The 18,262-nt window shown below is 44.7% G+C and overlaps 1 protein-coding gene across 1 annotated transcript in view; it reads right to left on the bottom strand.

The window, feature by feature from the left end:
- Nucleotides 1-17,941, bottom strand: part of slc12a5a (solute carrier family 12 member 5a) — a 138,282-nt gene extending 120,341 nt beyond the window's left edge. The window contains exon 1 of the mRNA XM_061688959.1: nucleotides 17,580-17,941. Coding sequence (XP_061544943.1) covers nucleotides 17,580-17,751 — 172 coding nt within the window. The 5' untranslated portion in view covers nucleotides 17,752-17,941. The remainder of the gene's footprint in view (nucleotides 1-17,579) is intronic.
- Nucleotides 17,942-18,262: the final 321 nt, after the last annotated feature.

An 18,262-nucleotide genomic window follows, 5' to 3' on the forward strand; every position in this document is an offset into this window, starting at 1 on the left:
ATGGGAGGACATTAAAATGCTGACCTTATCGTGTGAAATGGGATTATTGGAAAAAAGACTCGTCTCATTGCTCATGTAGTTGAAATCGCTGCTGATCCTGGAGGATCTGAGGCGATTAGATGGGCGTCCAAACAAGATTCCGCTTCTTTCATATGAGACCCCTTCCATTGTGTAATTGTAACAAATAACACGGATGCCTCCACTATTGTTTGACTGGCCGGCCCCCACCTTAGTCACACCGGACTGGCCTCGTTCCACTCGGCTGCTCGGCAGCGGCGCCCGCCACCAGAGCCCTGCCCTCTCTCGGTCCGCAACCCCTCCTCCACCTTTTGCTGCTCACGGGCGAGTGCGCTCCTCCCTGCTCCTCTGCCACACCTTGCTGCCCTTCAGCAAACTTCTCCCACGTTCCAATAAAAGTGCAGTTTGATAGCGACTGTCTGCGCTGTCAGCCAACTCTCAAGTCTGTCAGGAAATGTGACAAACACTCTCGCTTGTGCTCCCCCCCCCCCCGCTGTTCGGACTGGTGCACCGAGACAGCTATTGTAGAGTAGCTTTGTATATTTTCAGGTGCCTAAGTCAGCAAAGGCCCAATTGTCAAATGTCTCTAAAAGAATATCCCGGTGACTATCCTATTGTACGCGGTGTGTAAAGAGTGATTCTTTTTTTCTCCTCCCCAACCCCGCTGAGAAAACATATCTTGAACGTTAAACTTGTGCAATATTTGTTTTTCTTCACCGTCACGTGTGGGGTCTCTTATTGCATTTAAGATGTTAAAAACCGTCATGTGTATATTCCGCTTTAGAAAAGCAGATCATTCATCTGCTAACAGTTCATACTGAAGCCACACGACAAATTGCGTCATTGCAGCTTTTTGAGTCAGGTTCAGATCTGCATCTAGATTCTGGACCTAGATCACAATCAAATTAAATCAAGGTGTGTCAGAACAGAGATTTTAATGTAAAGTATGCTGCAATTCTTTACCATTTGTGTATTTCGATCAAAGAATGTCAGTGACACTTTATTACAACCCCTGGGAAGTTTTTTTTAAATGAAATTAATTAATACGACTCCTTTAAGGCTAGAAAGCTCTCATTTCCCTCAAAGAAAAGCGACAGAGAACAGACCCAATATGGCAATTTATTAAAAAACATACAAATCTGAGAATGGATGGCTGTAGATTCTTTATCCTGCGTTGAAAAGACAACATACTGAGTGAGGTACACACGCACGCACACCTCACACACACCGGTGATGATCTGGTCAGATTTGAATATTTTCATTCAATTCGATTGCATAAGATTGTCTTGAGCGATTATCCTTTGGTGTGGGGTGTGTTTGGAGTGATTTGTTTTCTTTCTCCCCAATCTATTCATTATACAATCGTAAATGGTAAAATTGTTGAATATTTGACATATGGTTTGGGAGAGGAGACTCACGATTGTCGGTGGAGGTACGATTATGTGCTGTGTTGGTAACTTTGAGTACACCACACACTATAAGAGCAGTAAGCAAACACACAATCATTTTTTTTTTTTTTTTGGGGGGGGGGGGGGGGGGGGGGGGAGGAGGGGGGGGGAGATCTTTTTCATTTTCAAAATTGCTTAAGATGTCGAAAATCGGTATGAATGTACCTGTAGGAACCTGTGCAGCGAGTTGACCAACCAGCAACTGTGTTAAAAGAGGCCACCGCCGGACAGATGCTGAACCCGCTAAGCTCACAACTGGGAATATATGGCCAAGAAAAACACTGCTGCGTCTTAATCTGTTTTCACAGCTCAGCATATTTAGCCAACAGGATTACAAGCATGACTATCACGGCACGCACACGTCAGCGGAGAATATCAAACCGTTGTTTGCCCAACGCCTAAGCCTCTTACCCGCTTGCCGCATGGGAAAAGCACATAGCAAATTATTGGGAGGTGAGAGGGCTACAACCGGAGTCGGGAGGCGCGGCACCTCCAGAGTGTTCAGCAGTGCGCTAATTAGCACGGTTAATTATTCTTTCAAATCAATGGTCCGACTTGTGGGGGGGGCATGAGGCACGACATGGACATGTGCTGTACACCTGTGTCAAAATATGCAAGTCGTCAATGCAAATATTCAAAAAAAAAAAAAAAAAAGGGAAACAAATGAAATGCTCAAAGGTAGCAGTACGGTGAACCACAAATTCTCAATTGAACAAGCAGCCACGTAATCTCGTCACGTGTTTTGAAAGGTACAAAACCGTCTCAAGGAACCACGCCTTTTATCGTCGGCCATTTTGAGTTGTAGCAGCCCCTTTTCAGCCCACAATCTAGGGAAAAGCTTCTTCGTAAAAGGGAAGGGCCAACTTCAACTACTTTTTGTGTCGTATTGGTGATATTTAAACTTGAGACGCGGCCGTGGCGGCATTAAGAGCCGGATTACATCCCCCAAATACACGGCCCACCACTAGTAAAACGTCACTCGCGAGTTGAGCTGTGTCATGCCGCCACGGTGCCGAAAATTAGCGATAAGAGGGGTTGCTGGGTCAATAAAAGATGCCATCCATCAACGTAGCGTTGACGCTGTTATGTAAGAGTACAATTACTCCAAATTGTGGCTTTGTGAGCTCGCCAGCGTGACGTCGGAGCAGGGATCCTACACGCGGGATGAGAGTAGGCGAGCTGCTGCTGCTGCTTTTCATTGCTTTTACTGCTGCTGCTGTTGCTCCCGTTCTAGCACAGAGGCAGCGAGTAGCGCAGTCGCGAGATGAATCGCTCCCATCAATCGCCCACGTCGCCCGCGCTTGCCAAGGAGAAACCAAATCGGCGCGGCCAGAGAAGTCAGAAGCGAAGGAACTCCGCCGGACCTCGTCGAGCTAATTACATCCGCGGGAGGAGTGTTTTCGATCATTATTAAAAAAATAAGAATCATTTTTGTTTTCTTTACTGCACGGTGAAATCCCACTCTGTGAAAATAAATAAGCATCCATAGTTCCGTGGTTTCCTTGACAACGCGGCATCCTGGCACGTCCAATTATAGAACAGCGTGACGTGGGATGCTCTGGGTTTCTTTTCCAGAGACGACAAAGCGAGAGGGGAGGAAATGTGATCCACTTTAAAACAAGACAAATATCTGGACGGAGTCCCTTACAGTCCTCGCCCCCGAGGGGAAAGGGAAGACCCCCGTCGGACGGTAACACAACCACACACACCCCTCCGGCACAAGCTAGAGTATTGACGCGGCGACGGCAACGGCCGATAAATACTCGCCACCGCATCTGGTTGCGCGGAGAGCACCGCGGGGGCCGTAATTGGTGCGGTCTGATTGCAATCAGAGGTGCGCGCAAACAGCCGGGACAGATTTCCCTCACTCGATGTGAGGATAATGCTGAAGGATGCGGCCTCTTCGGCCCTCTCGTCACCTAGACCGGGGAATTACTACAAATTATAGATCTTTCCTCATTTTTCTAGACCAGTGACGTCTAGTGACAGGCAGAACAATGATACGCTCTTCCAAGAGACGGAAGAAGGTACAATTAACCGCGACTGTTTTTCGTTGTTGTTTTTTTTATGGTTAAACATTTAGCAGATCACATTGGCCCATGGATATTTTTGGTGTAGGCTACCAAAGAAATAAACATAACAGGAGGGTCAAAGCAGTGATTCTCACCTGTGTGAGGCAGCAGGAAAATGGTTCTTCCATTTTGAAAGGCGTGCGCCCAAAACGCGCCTTAGTCAGTTTTATTGGGTTTTCATACTTAGCATTGATTTTTATTCATTTATGCTTTGATTTGTGTCGTAATTGGTGTTTTAACGCTTGTGAAGCAATTGTGGTCGACGCTGTTCTTTTAAATGTGCTCCATAATTCAAGTTTATTTCGACCGGATGTTCAGGCGCATAGATAAAACTCACGCCTTCTAAAAACATTTAAAAGTCTAGATTGTCCATAGATGTGAATGTGAGTGTGAATAGTTGGTTGTCAATATTTTGAGGCCACTGCTGTGAAGACAGAGGTATGAGTGAAATATTTTGGGTTTGTCTTGGTATTTTTGTCCATTTAAGTTTCCTTTGCTCCTCAGTTTCATACTAAGGTGCACGTCGCACATTTGTCTTTTATGAGGCTATTTTGGAAAACGAAAATGTGTCTCGCAGGGTGAGACCAGCTAGTACAAACCAGGAATTCTGCTCATTGCCTGCCATGTTCACCGCTGACTGCATTTCCTTTACCTTCTGCGATGGGAGATTGGCAGAGGGCCGATCCACGGCGTCCTTTTTACGCGAGTGCAAAATCAATTTCAATTAACTGGCGCCGGCCAAGAGATGCGGCCACTTCTTGAGTTGAGCGACGTCCACAGATAGCGCGACGACGGCGGAGACATCTGCTGCTGACAGGCTGGGCAGGAATCAACTGAGCTCATGAGGATCATACGAAGGACATTCTGATGCTAACCTAACTTTTTTGTTTGTGTGTTTGGACCTATGCAACTATTGTCTCCATATTCAGTTCCAGGGTAAAATAAAAGGGCTAGTGAAAAAGTGCGGTAATAATAGTCGAGGAACTATTGCAGTGGACTGGGAATTTTTTGTTCCAGGAACTACAAGTCCCAAGAAATACATTTCCTACACTTAACTGATACCACAGTGCACTATGTATTTCACAATTTAGCACGACCCATGTGTCTAGTATACGTTGCTCAAATTTGGTCGCAATCAGACTAAATCTTGTAGGCAAGTTTGTCTTTGAAGGAACCCTGGGAAGGTCAAAATGATGCTAATAAGGGTGCTTTAAACCAAAATGGCAGACTTCCTCTGTGTTGGCGGGCATGGCTTCTTGACCTTTTTTTTTGTGTGGGTCTACTCATGATAGACACGCCTACCAAATCCCATGTTGCTAAGTGAAACTGGCTTTGGGGGCAGAAGTTTGGAGTGGCGCCATTAGAATTTCATCTTTTATGGCGAATCATCAGACTTTGCTGCCATGTTTTGCCTGCACACGATGAGACAAACTTGACAATTTCGCACCTCACATTTGTCTCGTATGTATACATGCTTCAAATTTGGTAGGAATCTGACGACATCTCTCGGACATGTTCCAAAGAAATGGCCAAAAAGACCCTCCAATGGTCAATTCAAGCCAAAATAACTAAATTGCATGTTTTCCGGCATGGCTTCTTCCGACTTTTTGGTGGGTCTACTCCTGATAGACACCTCTACCAAATCTCCATGTTGCTAAGTGAAAGTGATTTGGGGGGTTGAATTTGGGAGTGGAACTCGTAAAACTTTTATGGCGTGTCATCAGACTTCGCTGCCAGGTTTTTGGCTCCACAATTCACAATTTGGTAACACTCCTCTGTCTAATATAAATTGTTCAATGTTGATTACAATTGGACAAAATCTCTAGGACAAGTAGGACTCCTGGAAATGACCAAAAATGACCCTAAACTGTCCATTTCCAACCAAAATGGCAGACTTCCTGTGTGCTTGTGGGCTGGGATTCTTGAGAGTTTTGATGGGTCAACATATGATAGATATGCGTACCAAATTTCATCTTGTCATCCATTTGCCTCATATGCATGGTTCAAATTTGGTAGCAATCAAAGAAAATCTGCAAATGTCTCAAATGGGCCAAAAATGGCCACTTCGAAACAAAATGGCAGACTTCCCGTACGTTTTTAAGCTTGACTTTTTAAAGACTTTTTTTGTGGATCTACTCATTGTAAACCTTCAGACCAAGCAAGTTAAGCCAGCTTCAGGGGCTAAATTTTCCAAAACATTCGGTGGCCCGCTCCTCAGCCAATACTCTTTCTATCATGCATCTTCATTGCAAATGAATGACATAATCAATCAAATAGACAGATGAGGATGCTAATTGCAGCATTAATCATCACAGACAGAAAAGGGATAACAACACAGCGTAGAACAGCGCCAGCAACTCTACTTTGTCACCCTGCCGAGTGCCAAACAAGTCGTGTTTGCGAGAGCGCAAGTCCAGTCCGTGAACATAACGTGTCACATGCCATCGTGCCAATGCGGCCTATCCGTGCAAACTCGTAACAGGCCCTTGCAAAATCACCCGGGAAGACCAACGCTGACCTTTCGTGGTCGAGCGCGGCGATGTGGTCATGTCAAGTGCACGGGAGTCCATGCAAAGCTCAACACATACACACAACAAACACGCAGCCAACTCGAGGCACGCACGGGCAAACAGATATGACATAGTTGCGTTCGCCGACGCACACACGAACACACATCGTCGGCCACCGCCCAATCATGCAATCCCTGCCATTAATAAAGTAAGCCCGTGCCTGGGGAGGAGTTCAAGCGTGAAAGACAAAACCTTACGTAACGCATGCACGGAATTCTAAATCGGCAGACTCGGCTTTGGCTTTTCACGAGCGGGAGTGTTGGCTTTAAACAGCTGCGATTCTAACGAGCACCACCCCACACTGGGTTTGCCCCGTTCTTGTCCAGCTAGCCCAACACAACAGGTCAATTGATAAATATCTCCAGAATATGATGCGTATTTGACTGATTCCCCTTTTTTTTTTTTTTTTTTATAGCTGGCATGTTGCAGACATGCGTGTTGTGTCATTATCACGTTTACGTAATAGGTAACGTTAGGGACTCACCGCGGAACGTTTTCACTCCGGGGCTCCCCCTTGCGGTTGTAACTGGTGTTTAAGCTACTGTGGCAGATACAAATGTACAATGGTTAAAAAAAAAAAAAGACAGAAGCCTTGTTAAAAAAACAAGTAATTGTCTGTCATTGCATCACGCTTCATATTCAAATTGTTGAAGTGTACGGGAGTATCCGTGAGTACCATCAATTTTCCGCCTTCTGAAGACGTGTCACGGCCCCAACAGCACGTGCGGAAGGGAATTCCGTAACCCCGAGATAGTTTCCACACTTGATACTCTCTGTGTTGAAAGCGATCGCCAAACTATTTAACAGAGGTGAGGGACTCGTGTCACATGACTTAGGGTCAAGCAATTTTAGGACTTGGGACTTGCTGGGCTAACATTGATTGAATATCAAGATGCGCACGTTTCCCAGAGGCTTGAGACTCATGAATGATCTTCTCACCAGATTTTCTGCTCAGGCTCTGATGCGTTAATGTCGCAGGATCTCCGCGTAAACAAGTCGGCAGTGTTGCCGCAACAACAGAAACAACCGCGAAAGTCAACAACACGCAAGGATATATGTCCGTTTGACTGTCTGAACGGTCGCCATATTGAAACCTGATGACACACCAGATGTGCCATTAGTGCGTATTTGATGCACTGTACTTCTGGCGGCTTCTCGTGTAGATATTAAACTTTGGCTCAAACACAAAAGGCACTTAAGAGAGCGACGGCGATAAATCCGCGACTTCATCATCCCTGACAAAGTCGGGAATGTAAAGATTCAAAGGGCAGACGGGACCGAGGCAATTGAAATGAGAACTCGGCGGCGACGCGCAAATCATTATGAGATGGAATGTATAATATCTGACAGCTCCAATTTGATGAGAGATGGGACATGGACTATTATGGACAAAAATTGCTCTTAAATGAGAAAATACAGTCAAATACAGTCTGAAAGACAAACGTGTATGTTGAGTGTGGATTTTTTTTTTTTTTTTACTTCCGTCCAGATCCTGACCCAGGCTCCTTTCCATACGGATCCAGACCTATTATTAGATTATTTTGAACAACATTTATTACCCTATCAGCATGACAGCCCAAGTCATTTGAACTTGCTGTAAAAATATCAATCTAGCTGCTAAAAATGATTTGTTATTTAAACAACTTTTATGGAAACTACTCTGCCTGTGACCCTAATGAGGACAAGTGCTATACAAAATCTAAATGAATGAATGGATGAATTGAATAAATGTTTTATCAGGCTTCCCAGTTGCATATAAAAATTGACAATAAATACCGTTGCAATACTATAGAATTGGTTGTTCCGGTTATTCTCGAATTCACCTATTTGTGTTTCTTGATGAACCTATCCTTTGTTGTTTGCTTCAAAACTCACCTCTTTACAGTTTTTTTGTGCCCTACCTGTGATGCTACAAAGTGCCACAAGATGGGGGCAAATCCCTGTCAAAATAGGAATTGGGCTCAAGGAGGTACATCAAAGTCGTACATCTTGATTGAGAGACAAACTTTGTACGTTGGGGAGAAGCTAAGTTTAGCCTGGGTTGTAAGTGGAAGTTAGGAGAGTCTCTGCCACATGGAAATGTACTACAGTGCAATTTTTCCAGGCAAATCATCTCAAAGCCATTTCTTTTTAAGGGTGATGTTTTAAGATGAGTTTTGAAATTACATCAAAACGTTTGGGGATTATAGTTTGCGGCGTATGAAAAAAGGTGACGATTAATCTAGGCAATTCTCAACTTTTTTAGGTGGGGGTGGGTCATCAATTACTCACGTTTACTTGCTATTCATGCGAGGGGCTTGCTCCCTGTGCTGTTAATGCATGTTTTTAATTGAGGAGACGTGCTCTATGCAAAGATGCTGCAGCATCAGCAGGTGTTTGTGACCTCCTTTGTCGTACTCCACCCCGGTGCTTTTTGATCTGACTCACATTAGGACAAGCGGCCCAATAGGAACGCATGTGTGATGCTGAAATCCGGGTGCGATCCGGCAGAGAATAACAGGAAGGGCCCATTCATCGAGCATGTTAAATAAAGGCCGACACACGTGATCGACGGAGTTTATTGAGGTACGACAGTCGTCTATGAAAAGATCTAGGACAGTTGCCTTGCTTGATAAGTAAAAAAAAAAAAACAAAAAAAAAAAGAAAGAAGAAGAAGCAGGCGGCGGCACGGAACGAGGGGCAAGGGATTGCATCTCTGTGCCTTTTCTTTCCCTTTCCCAATCCGCCGCAGATTTATTTGAAATGGAAATGGTCGCGGCGACAGTTGGGCTCATTCTCACGGCTTTGTCTCTGGCTGCCGATAAGCCTCGAGAGAGAACGAGAGAGGAAGAGCGAGCCGGCAAAAATCGGGGTCTAAAATAAGCGTCCGAGAGAGCGTTTGCCTGCGAGCTCGCGAGGCAGGGAGGGAGGGAGAGAAAGCGATACCAAGGGAGAAGGGGAGACCTCGTTCGGCGAGGCTGTTGTGTCTTCCGACGTGGCGATGGAGCCACTGCAATGCACCAAAACCAAGGGGAGCGAGGTTGAAAGGAGAGAGGGGGTGGGTACGCGAGACAGGAAGGAGCGCTACGGATGAGAAACCGGGTAAAATACAGAGGAAAAGTCGGGGAAAAGGAAAGGAAGAAGCGGTTGATGCAGGGGAGGCAAACATGGAGTGCGATGGCGAGCGTGCCATCAATCCACGCGCTGACATTTGGGCTGGCAGAGGGGAGGGAGGGAGGGAGAAGCTCGGCGGCTCGAAAGCAACATGTCGCTATCTTACTTGGAAGTCAGAAAGTACTGGACGTTACATTTTCACGGCACTGTTGACAGAGAGGACGCACAAAGCGCTTTACATACTGGAGTTAAAATACACAAACACAGACTATAGAGTTCACAACCCCAACTCCAATCAAGTTGGGACGTTGTGTTAAAACAGAATACAATAATTTGCGAATCGTGTTCGACCTATATTTAATTGAATACACTACAAAGACAAAATAATTAATGTTCAAACTGATAAACTTTATTGTTTTTAGCAAATAATCATTAACTTAGAATTTCTGGCTGTTGTTGATAAATGGCTTTTGCTTTGCATAGTAGAGTTTTTAAAGTTGCACTACCGGATGTAGATCCAAACTGCATTTACTGACATTGGTTTTCTCAAGGGTTCCTGAGCCCATGCGGTGATATCCTTTACACATTGATCTCGGTTTTTGATGCAGTGCCGCCTGAGGGATCGAAGGTCACGGGCATTCAATGTTGGTTTTCGGCCTTGCCGCTTACATGCAGTGATTTTTCCAGATTCTCAAACCTTTTGATGATATTATGGGCCGTAGATGATGAAATCTCTAAATTCCTTGCAATTGTACGTTGAGGAACATTGTCCTTAATCTGTTCGACTACTTTCTCACGCACTTGGTCACAAAGAGGTGAACCTCGCCCCATCTTTGCTTGTAAATGACTGAGCAATTCAGGGAAGCTCCTTTTACACCCAATCATGGCACCCAAAATTCTAAGTGAATGATAATTTCCTAAAAACAATCAAGTTTATCAGTTTGAACATTAAATATCTTGACTGTAGTGTATTAAATTAAATATAGGTTGAACATGATTTGCAAATGTTGTTGCTGTTTTTATTTATGTTTAACACAACATCCCAACTTCATTGGAATTGGGGTTGTATATGAATTATTTATCAATTTGTTCCATAACCAAGCTCATACTTTTATGTTTCCTGTATAATATGTTCTCAAAGTATCATACTCACCCCCAAAATCACACTTTTGCGCCTGAATTTTCCCTCTACCTATGTATAATACGCTGCCTGTGATGCGGAAGAAAGGGAGTTTTAGGCGCAGTATCAGTGAACATATTTCTTTCAAAACTACACGTTGTCAGGAAGAAAAACAACGACGTGAACCGCAAGCCCGGCACACCAAAAACTAACGTGTGGAACGCAATACTCAGCCCTGAGTTCGGTGGAGGAATTATGTCAAACCACAGAATTGCTGGGATCTGTGCGGAAAAAATTGAAGTTGTCCAAATCGAAATTTGTATTTTATTAGGTTTTTCAAAGAAATGTTAAAGTTCTCCGAAGTAAACTGAAAATGCCCACCTTTGCGCACGTTGAACGTGTGCCTTTAAGAGGCGTGGCCCTGTGAGAGACATCATGAGCTGGAGTCGTGTTGGCCGGTTCGTCTGCGTGTGAGCGTGTGCTCGTGAGTTGTGGCAGACAGCAGCTCCTTGCAAGTGTCCTGATTTTGTATTGACAAACGGTCAAAAACACAAATACTTGCCCACAGTCTTCAACCCCTGCTACCACCAGTCTCTCCAGCCGCCATTAACAAAGCGAATCTCCCAACTAACTTCCATCCGCCCGTCCAGAAGAGGCGCAGTTCAAACAGTCTCATACTTTAGGACCGACGAAGATCAATGGCCAGCGCCGCCAGCCAGCGCTGTCACGTCTGCAGTTTCTCAGCGGACGAATAAATGACAGCGGGACAGAAAAGAGGCCGGTTGGAGGGTCTCCTTCAAGCGCTCTTTGTCAACGGCGGCGCCTCCACTTTTGGTCGGCGAGAGATAAAGGGAAAGGTCACGCAGACCTGAGAGGGAAAAGGGGAGAAAGCTGAGCGGCACACAAAGGCGGCAGATAAATAGCCTGTCATGGCTCAATAGAGGCTCGCGACATCTGTCGCGAGGCTCCCTAAACGGCAGCTGGTCAAAAGGCCAAAGTAATGAACTTGTAGCAGACATCAGAGTGGCCGTAATGCAGTGATGCCCAACCGTTGCGCCGTGAGAGATCATCGGGTGTGCCACGAGAAATGGTCAAATTTCACTTGATCGCTCCGAAAAAGAGGAAGATTTTTACTCCAAATAATCCCAGCGGCATATAGTGACAGGCAGTGCAATTAAATGCTCTTCCACAAAATGGCAGACGGTACAATTAACCCCCAAATACATTTTGGTCACAAGCGTCACAATTTCATCCACAGGCACATTTTAAATTAGAAAAATTATTAAGTATTGTTGTAAAACACAAATTTTGATACTTTATATCAAGTTAGTTTGTCTTGGGGGGGGCGGCACAACGGCTGTTCTGTCTCTCGCTCGCTTGAACGACCTATGGGGTCTAAAGGGTCCATATTTCACTAACACAAATTGATTTGATGTATTTTTTTGCGGACGAAAATGAACCTGGCAGTCATTTCCAATAATATCAAACCAATTTTCCATTTTGGAAAACGCCCCTTTTTTTCGTCGCCAAAATCGACACGCCCACCTTGTCCGTGGATAAAGGAACAGTATTTCGTAATATTTTAATATGTTGTCGCTGTCGGTCATGTCGCTGTTGCTGCCACCGCCTACAGAAAGCCTTTAAAAAGCAAACGCTTGTGTCATGTCATCCATCCAAACTCTTTTCAAAGATCTTCGAGGCATTAATGATGTAATAATAAAGTCAGTGCTTCTGATATTGTTAAGGCCAGCAGAGAGAGGCCACTGATATGTGTCCTTTAAAAAGCCTCTGATTTCAAATGCCGCCTTTCCTCTTGGACTTCACCGTGCGCGTTTCAACGTTCACGATCGGCCGAGTGCTGAGGAACAAGCCTCGGCGTCCTCCGAGTACGTGGACGCGCAGTCACGCGCTGACCCGTGACGGATGGTGAGGGGCTCGCAAGATGGAGGACATATTGTACCTCCCTCCTCGCTGCCTTCGTCCCCATGTTAGCTAGCGTCGCACCTCCGCACAAGGAGGATTTTGTCACTTTCTGTCCATTTTCTCTAGAAGCCACGAAACACATACGCAAACGTGCCTTACATACTACATGCATACAGCACACCTCCCCCATAAACCCCCAGCATGCACAGTTACATAACACACACACACACACACACGAGGATTTTTGGATTTACTCCCCCTCTTCTACTTCTACCCTTTCCCATTATTCCTCTCGCTGTCTCTTTTACGCACACACACACACACACACACACTGTTCGCTCAGCCATAATGCAGACGGTTGTGTAATTTACTGGTCTTCTGATCTCTCTCTCTCTCTGTCTCTCTCACACACACACACACACACACACACACACACACAGGAGGGGTTTTTTCACTCCATGATTCTGACAGCAGTTGCCTGCAGCAGCTTTGGCTTAGACTGGAAAAACACCAACGCCTCCTGTCGTCGCTTCTAAAATTTGCACTTGCAATTCAACTGGACTCGTTGAATTCTTTTTCAAGTCTCTTGTAAACTTTTCACCATATGGTTGATTTCACAAGGATTTCCTATTGACTTGCTCACCAATTTGAAAACGTATAGTAGGACGCCACCTGCTGTTTAATCAGCATCACCACCCATTTTCTAGCCTGGATTTATACTGCAGGTCCAAGTGGCCAAATCTGATTGATTGCCGGTATCGCAGCCTGTTTATTTCCATGTACATTCCAAGCATTAAAAAAAAGAACCTAGATTTATACAACACCTTTCAAGGGACCCAGGAATGCATCTCACCCTGCCACTATTCACGAATTTACTTATTCATGTTTAGTTTTTTTTCCCTGTCGAACCTACACTCTGCTAATCTCCGAAAAACTCACCTCAAGTGAGTTTTTCGAAAAACTCACCTCGCTGCCTAATAAGGAAGAAGTAGTTGGTGTCAAGGAAGTATGTTGAAGTGACATCTCCACCGCTCTAAATTAAGCCTGGGTTGTTCGCGGAAGCTACGGAGAGCCTTCATCATGTGCATATGTTTTTGCTGGCGCATTTTTTTCATCATATTAAAATATTTTGGTATATCTATTGTTTAAACCAGCGGTGTCAAACTCATATTTGTCTCGGGCCGCATTGTAGTGATGATTTCCCTCAGAGGGCCGTTCCAACTGTGAAATGTTTAATCACCAAATCATATTATTACCATTACACGACAAATTGAGGGATAACGAGTTTTGCAATCAGAAGACAAGGATAATAGTTTGTTCAAGTATTGTGTAAGTTACTGTAGAAGAAGGGTTTGGTAACAGAAAAATGCAATATCTCAACATTATTCTTTATTATTATGACAATTTGGAATTTGGGTACAGATTTTAACAAAAATCACGGACGTTAACGAACATGATTTGCTTTCGCGGGCCACATAGAATGATGTGGCGAGCCGCATCTGGCCCCCGGCCCTTGAGTTTGACGCCTATGGTTTAAACTTTTAATATAGCCAATTACAGTGGTCCGTGACCGCGCTCGTGACTCCAAAAACTCATTTTGATTGGAGCCTTAGATGGTTACTGAGCTGAAATTTTGTCTCGTGACTGTGTGAACCTTCGGGACCTTCAACTTTGGACATCGAGAATTAACGATGTATAAAAATCCACGCGCTCTTGGCCCCCCAAAAACAAACACCATTAAACACTTACACACTATAATGATTTTACACTTTTCAGGTGCCAGATAAAGAGCAAAAGTGCCCCTAATTCTATCAAGAGCAGGGCACTCGGCCCATTTTCGAGGCGTCGGTGGCGTCGTCCACTGGACCCGGCAAAGAAATATTTGACACCACTTCAAGGTCAAAGGCATTAGGGATGCACTTGGCGGCCAGACGAGACTTGCTTGCTCACATCTCGGTGCGGATCAATGGAAACAAAATCAGGGAAGAAAACCGAATCCTGTGCTTAAACGCACAGTGAAGACATTTCACACACCGAATGCGACTTAAGCGGCGCACGCACATACCGACAATCGGGACAAATTTGAGCATTCGACCTCCAGTGCGATCAGTCGACAAAGCCCGATTGTCGGATGTCTCTAAAAGATTATGCTGAGCGATTATCCTGTGATGTGTGGTGGGTTAAGAGTATTTGTTTTTTCCTCCCCAATATGCTTGGAAACGGTACACACATACCGATTTTTAACATCTTTTTAAATCGATGTTTAAAATGTGAGGCACACCAAGCGTGACGAGGAAAATAAATATGCATGGGTGTTCTTACTGTTCTACTCGAAAAGTTGAAAAAAAAAAAGTACTCAAAAAGACAGCACCCCACATAACGATACCCCCACCGACAATTGCAATTTTGCTCGACCCCAAACGAAGACAATGTTAGTCCTTGTACCAGGACCGGCCCGTGAGAGGCAGCGTGGTGCCACGCTGACTCTCAGGACTGCTGGAAAATGCAAAGAACAACAAAGAACAATAGCAGAAGAAGAACAAGAAGACGCTAGGCTAACTGTTAGCTTATCTGGTAATGACGTGGCAAACACTGCCAGTCATTTTTATTGCGGTGAGTGAGTTGTGAGATCTGTTATACGAAACACTCAAAACAATGTGTCGCTCCTCTATTCAGGTCGCGTTCCAATTGGCCATCGTTCCGTTTCACCTCACGATCGGCCAAACGTGGTGTCGGATTTGCTATCGTATCTATTAAACGGGGTTAACGTTTACAATAGTGGGTCGGCCAGACTGTTTCCCGAGCAGATTGTGGAGGGAAAAAAAAAGTGTTCAAAAAAATCACTCGGAATTCACCCTTCACTACTGGATAGTCGCTCAGGTTCATCTTTTAGAGACATCTGATAATCTGGCCTTTGCTGATTTTGATCGGAAGGGTGGAAAAATGCTCAAATTTGACCCGATCGTCGGTGTGTGTGTGTGTTCCCCGCTTTAGTGTCTTTGCAAGACCATATGTGAGATGGCGCTGATGCGAGAGGTCCTGTGTCGCCACGGCAACCGGCAAAGTTGACAATGAGATGCAGCGCCGTCGTCGAGCGAGAGCAAAGAGTGGGGGGGAGGAAAAAATAGAAATAAGGAAAGTCCTTCAACTAAAGCGCTCCCTCATCTCCCGGGAGAAACCGAGACGGAGAAATTTGTTCCTAGGGACCGACACGATCGCATCGTTCTGTCCAGAGCCGTGACGGATGGATTGGCATGCTGGAGAAGAAAGAAAAAAAATAATAATAATGGAGGTGCCGAAGAAGCATAAAGTGCTTTTAATTCAGCAGCACTGGAGAGCATTAAGGAGACAATGAAGATGACATTCAGCTTCCGTTCTTAACCTGACTGGCTGATACTGTCGACATCGCATCACAGAGCACCTACAGACAAACCACCAGTCACACTCACATTCACACCTTTGGGCAATTCAGTCTTCAATCAACAATGACGCCACACAGGAAGGCTTCACTCTTCACAAGAAACTGCCGAGTCATGTGGGAAGGTTTTAAAACTTCCTTGCGAAGCTTCGAAATCGGATTTTTGGACATTTGTTTCACAAAAGCTGAACTAAAACACTATTGCGTAACCCCTAATTTGGCAAGCTCTCCTGTATTCAGCCTGGACATAACTTGAACGGATTCACTGTTAAATATTACAATACAATGTTACAATAGTGCAATATTAATGTGCAATGTTCTGTAGAAGATGTTTGAAGCACTTCAAAAAATATTAAGGTATTTTTATTTGCTCATATCTCCCACCCCCAGTGAAAACACAATTTAATGTTTTTGTTATACGGTCATCCCGCCACATATTTGTGGTTCGCTATTGGCCAATTTGCCTCATCTTTTTATTTTTTGTAATGTGGAACCTATTCTCAGATATTAATTGATTAAAAACTGACCTACTTGTGTGCTTTGTGCCCTTCTGAAATGATCCCACCGAAGCCTTCTAAATAGGAAAGCAGCACAGCAATCGGTGTCAAGGAAGTGTGTCGAAGTGAAACAAATGAAAATGTCGCTGTTCTCAGCAATCAGCAAAGGTTTTTGTATAACATTTTACTTGAGTTGAGTTTGATTCATTGTGCAACTGTGGAATTGTTTTTTGTTCCCCCCCCCAGACATTACATGGGACTTCAAACTGTACAGTGATTAAAAGGTTTTACAAAGGCGAACATTTGCTCGAATGCCTTCTCATGGGCACAAAATGGAAGTCCACCGCTACAATACTTTGCACACAAAGCAATGAAAGAGGAACAAAACTGGAGCCTCTTTCACGGGAATCCGTCCACCTCAATATAACGCAATATACCTGGCACTGGCGCCAAGTGTGGAGAAGCGCAAGGGACTTTTGTGCACTGTATCTGGCAATGCAGCAGGGTTAAGACATTTTGGCAGGACACCTTTGGCAAGGTCATTTGAATCTTATCTCGGTCGACGACAAGTCGTCCGGATGCTAAGTAATGGTGATGAAGCATACAGATCCCAAAAGTCTTATACCGAGATATCCAGTTCATAAATTCATAGAATTTGCAATATTGCGGGATAAAAGGAATGCACGAATAGCTCATAATTGGGGGGTGGATTAAAAAAAAATAAAAAATACAATAAAATAAATAAACATTTAAAAATAATAATTAAAAAAATAAATAAATCGGACCCACCTACGATTGGAGCACAGATGCAATCTTTGGGACAATGTATGGCGGTGGAGAGAATCTCCTATTTTCTCCAAAATCAATTGAAATGATATTACAATATTTGGAAACTGATCGTACAATTTCTTAAAATTGCGGCTATTGGACATCTTTTACAAAATACGACTTATATTCCAGTAGCTAACCATTTTTGTTTGTTTGTTTTTTACAACATATTTTGGAATTTGTGTTTCAATTCATTCAATCAGCTGTGCATATGTGTTTTGTTTGAGCAGGGACGGGGATTTCATTGAAACGACATAGTGTCAATTTGTTAAAAAAAAATACATAAATAAATAAACATATTCTGTAATAATAATAACAACAACACGTGTTTGCTCATCATGCAACTAAAAGCAAACCATGCCAAGGTATCATTTGATCATTTGTGATGTAAAATGCCCCATTTGTTGGTCGAGACAGTGACCTTTTTGTGGCCGATTGCACATTCAAGTCACACACACACGTGTGTGAGTCACATTCAAGTCACACACACACACACACACACACACACACACACACACACACGTGTGTGTGCGTGTGTGTGTGTGTGTGCGTGCGCTAGCATGTAGCTCGGAGAGCCGTGCGGGTCTCCTACCTTTCAGCATCACCACCGCCGCCGATTCGGCTTGTTCCACCCCGTCCGCATCGCCCTCAGGCCGGACTGCGTTCGCCGGCTCGTCGCCCTCGAAGAGCCGGTTCACCTCTCCCCGGATGTCCGCGGGGAGCCCGTCGCCGTCGCTCTTGGAGACGGTGAACCTCTGGCTCATGGCTGACAAGGCGACAGGAGGGTCCTGTTTTTGTTGTTGTTGCTGATGTTGTTTGTTTGTTTGTTTGTTTGTTTTTCTCACGCCGAACAAAAGGCGCTCCTCGCTGGGCTCGGTGTGTGCGGAGAAGGTTCGCCGGCGGCGGTCGGTCAGGTGCGAAGACGGAAGGCGGAGCGAGTCATCAACCGGTGGCGGGTCTAGCCGGCGACGCATCAGGGTCCTAACGGCGACAGGAAAGACTGCCCACAAATTTCGTACAAGCTGTCAACGTCATGTTTTTCATTTACCGGCGAGGCGACGGTCGTAACGCACGGGAGAACATACTATGTTATGTGCCCGTTTAAATGATTGTTTTTATTTTATTCGTATTTATTTATTTAACACGCATTGACGAACACTCATCGTGGTCGAAGACGGCGTTGCTAGGCAACCGCTTCAGCGCCGGCGAGCGCGTGAAGTCGAAGTCACTTGATTTCAAGATGGAAAACAATGCTGAAAATGTTTGAATGGATAG

Source organism: Phycodurus eques, chromosome 10, assembly GCF_024500275.1.
Source record: "Phycodurus eques isolate BA_2022a chromosome 10, UOR_Pequ_1.1, whole genome shotgun sequence".
NCBI lineage: Eukaryota > Metazoa > Chordata > Actinopteri > Syngnathiformes > Syngnathidae > Phycodurus > Phycodurus eques.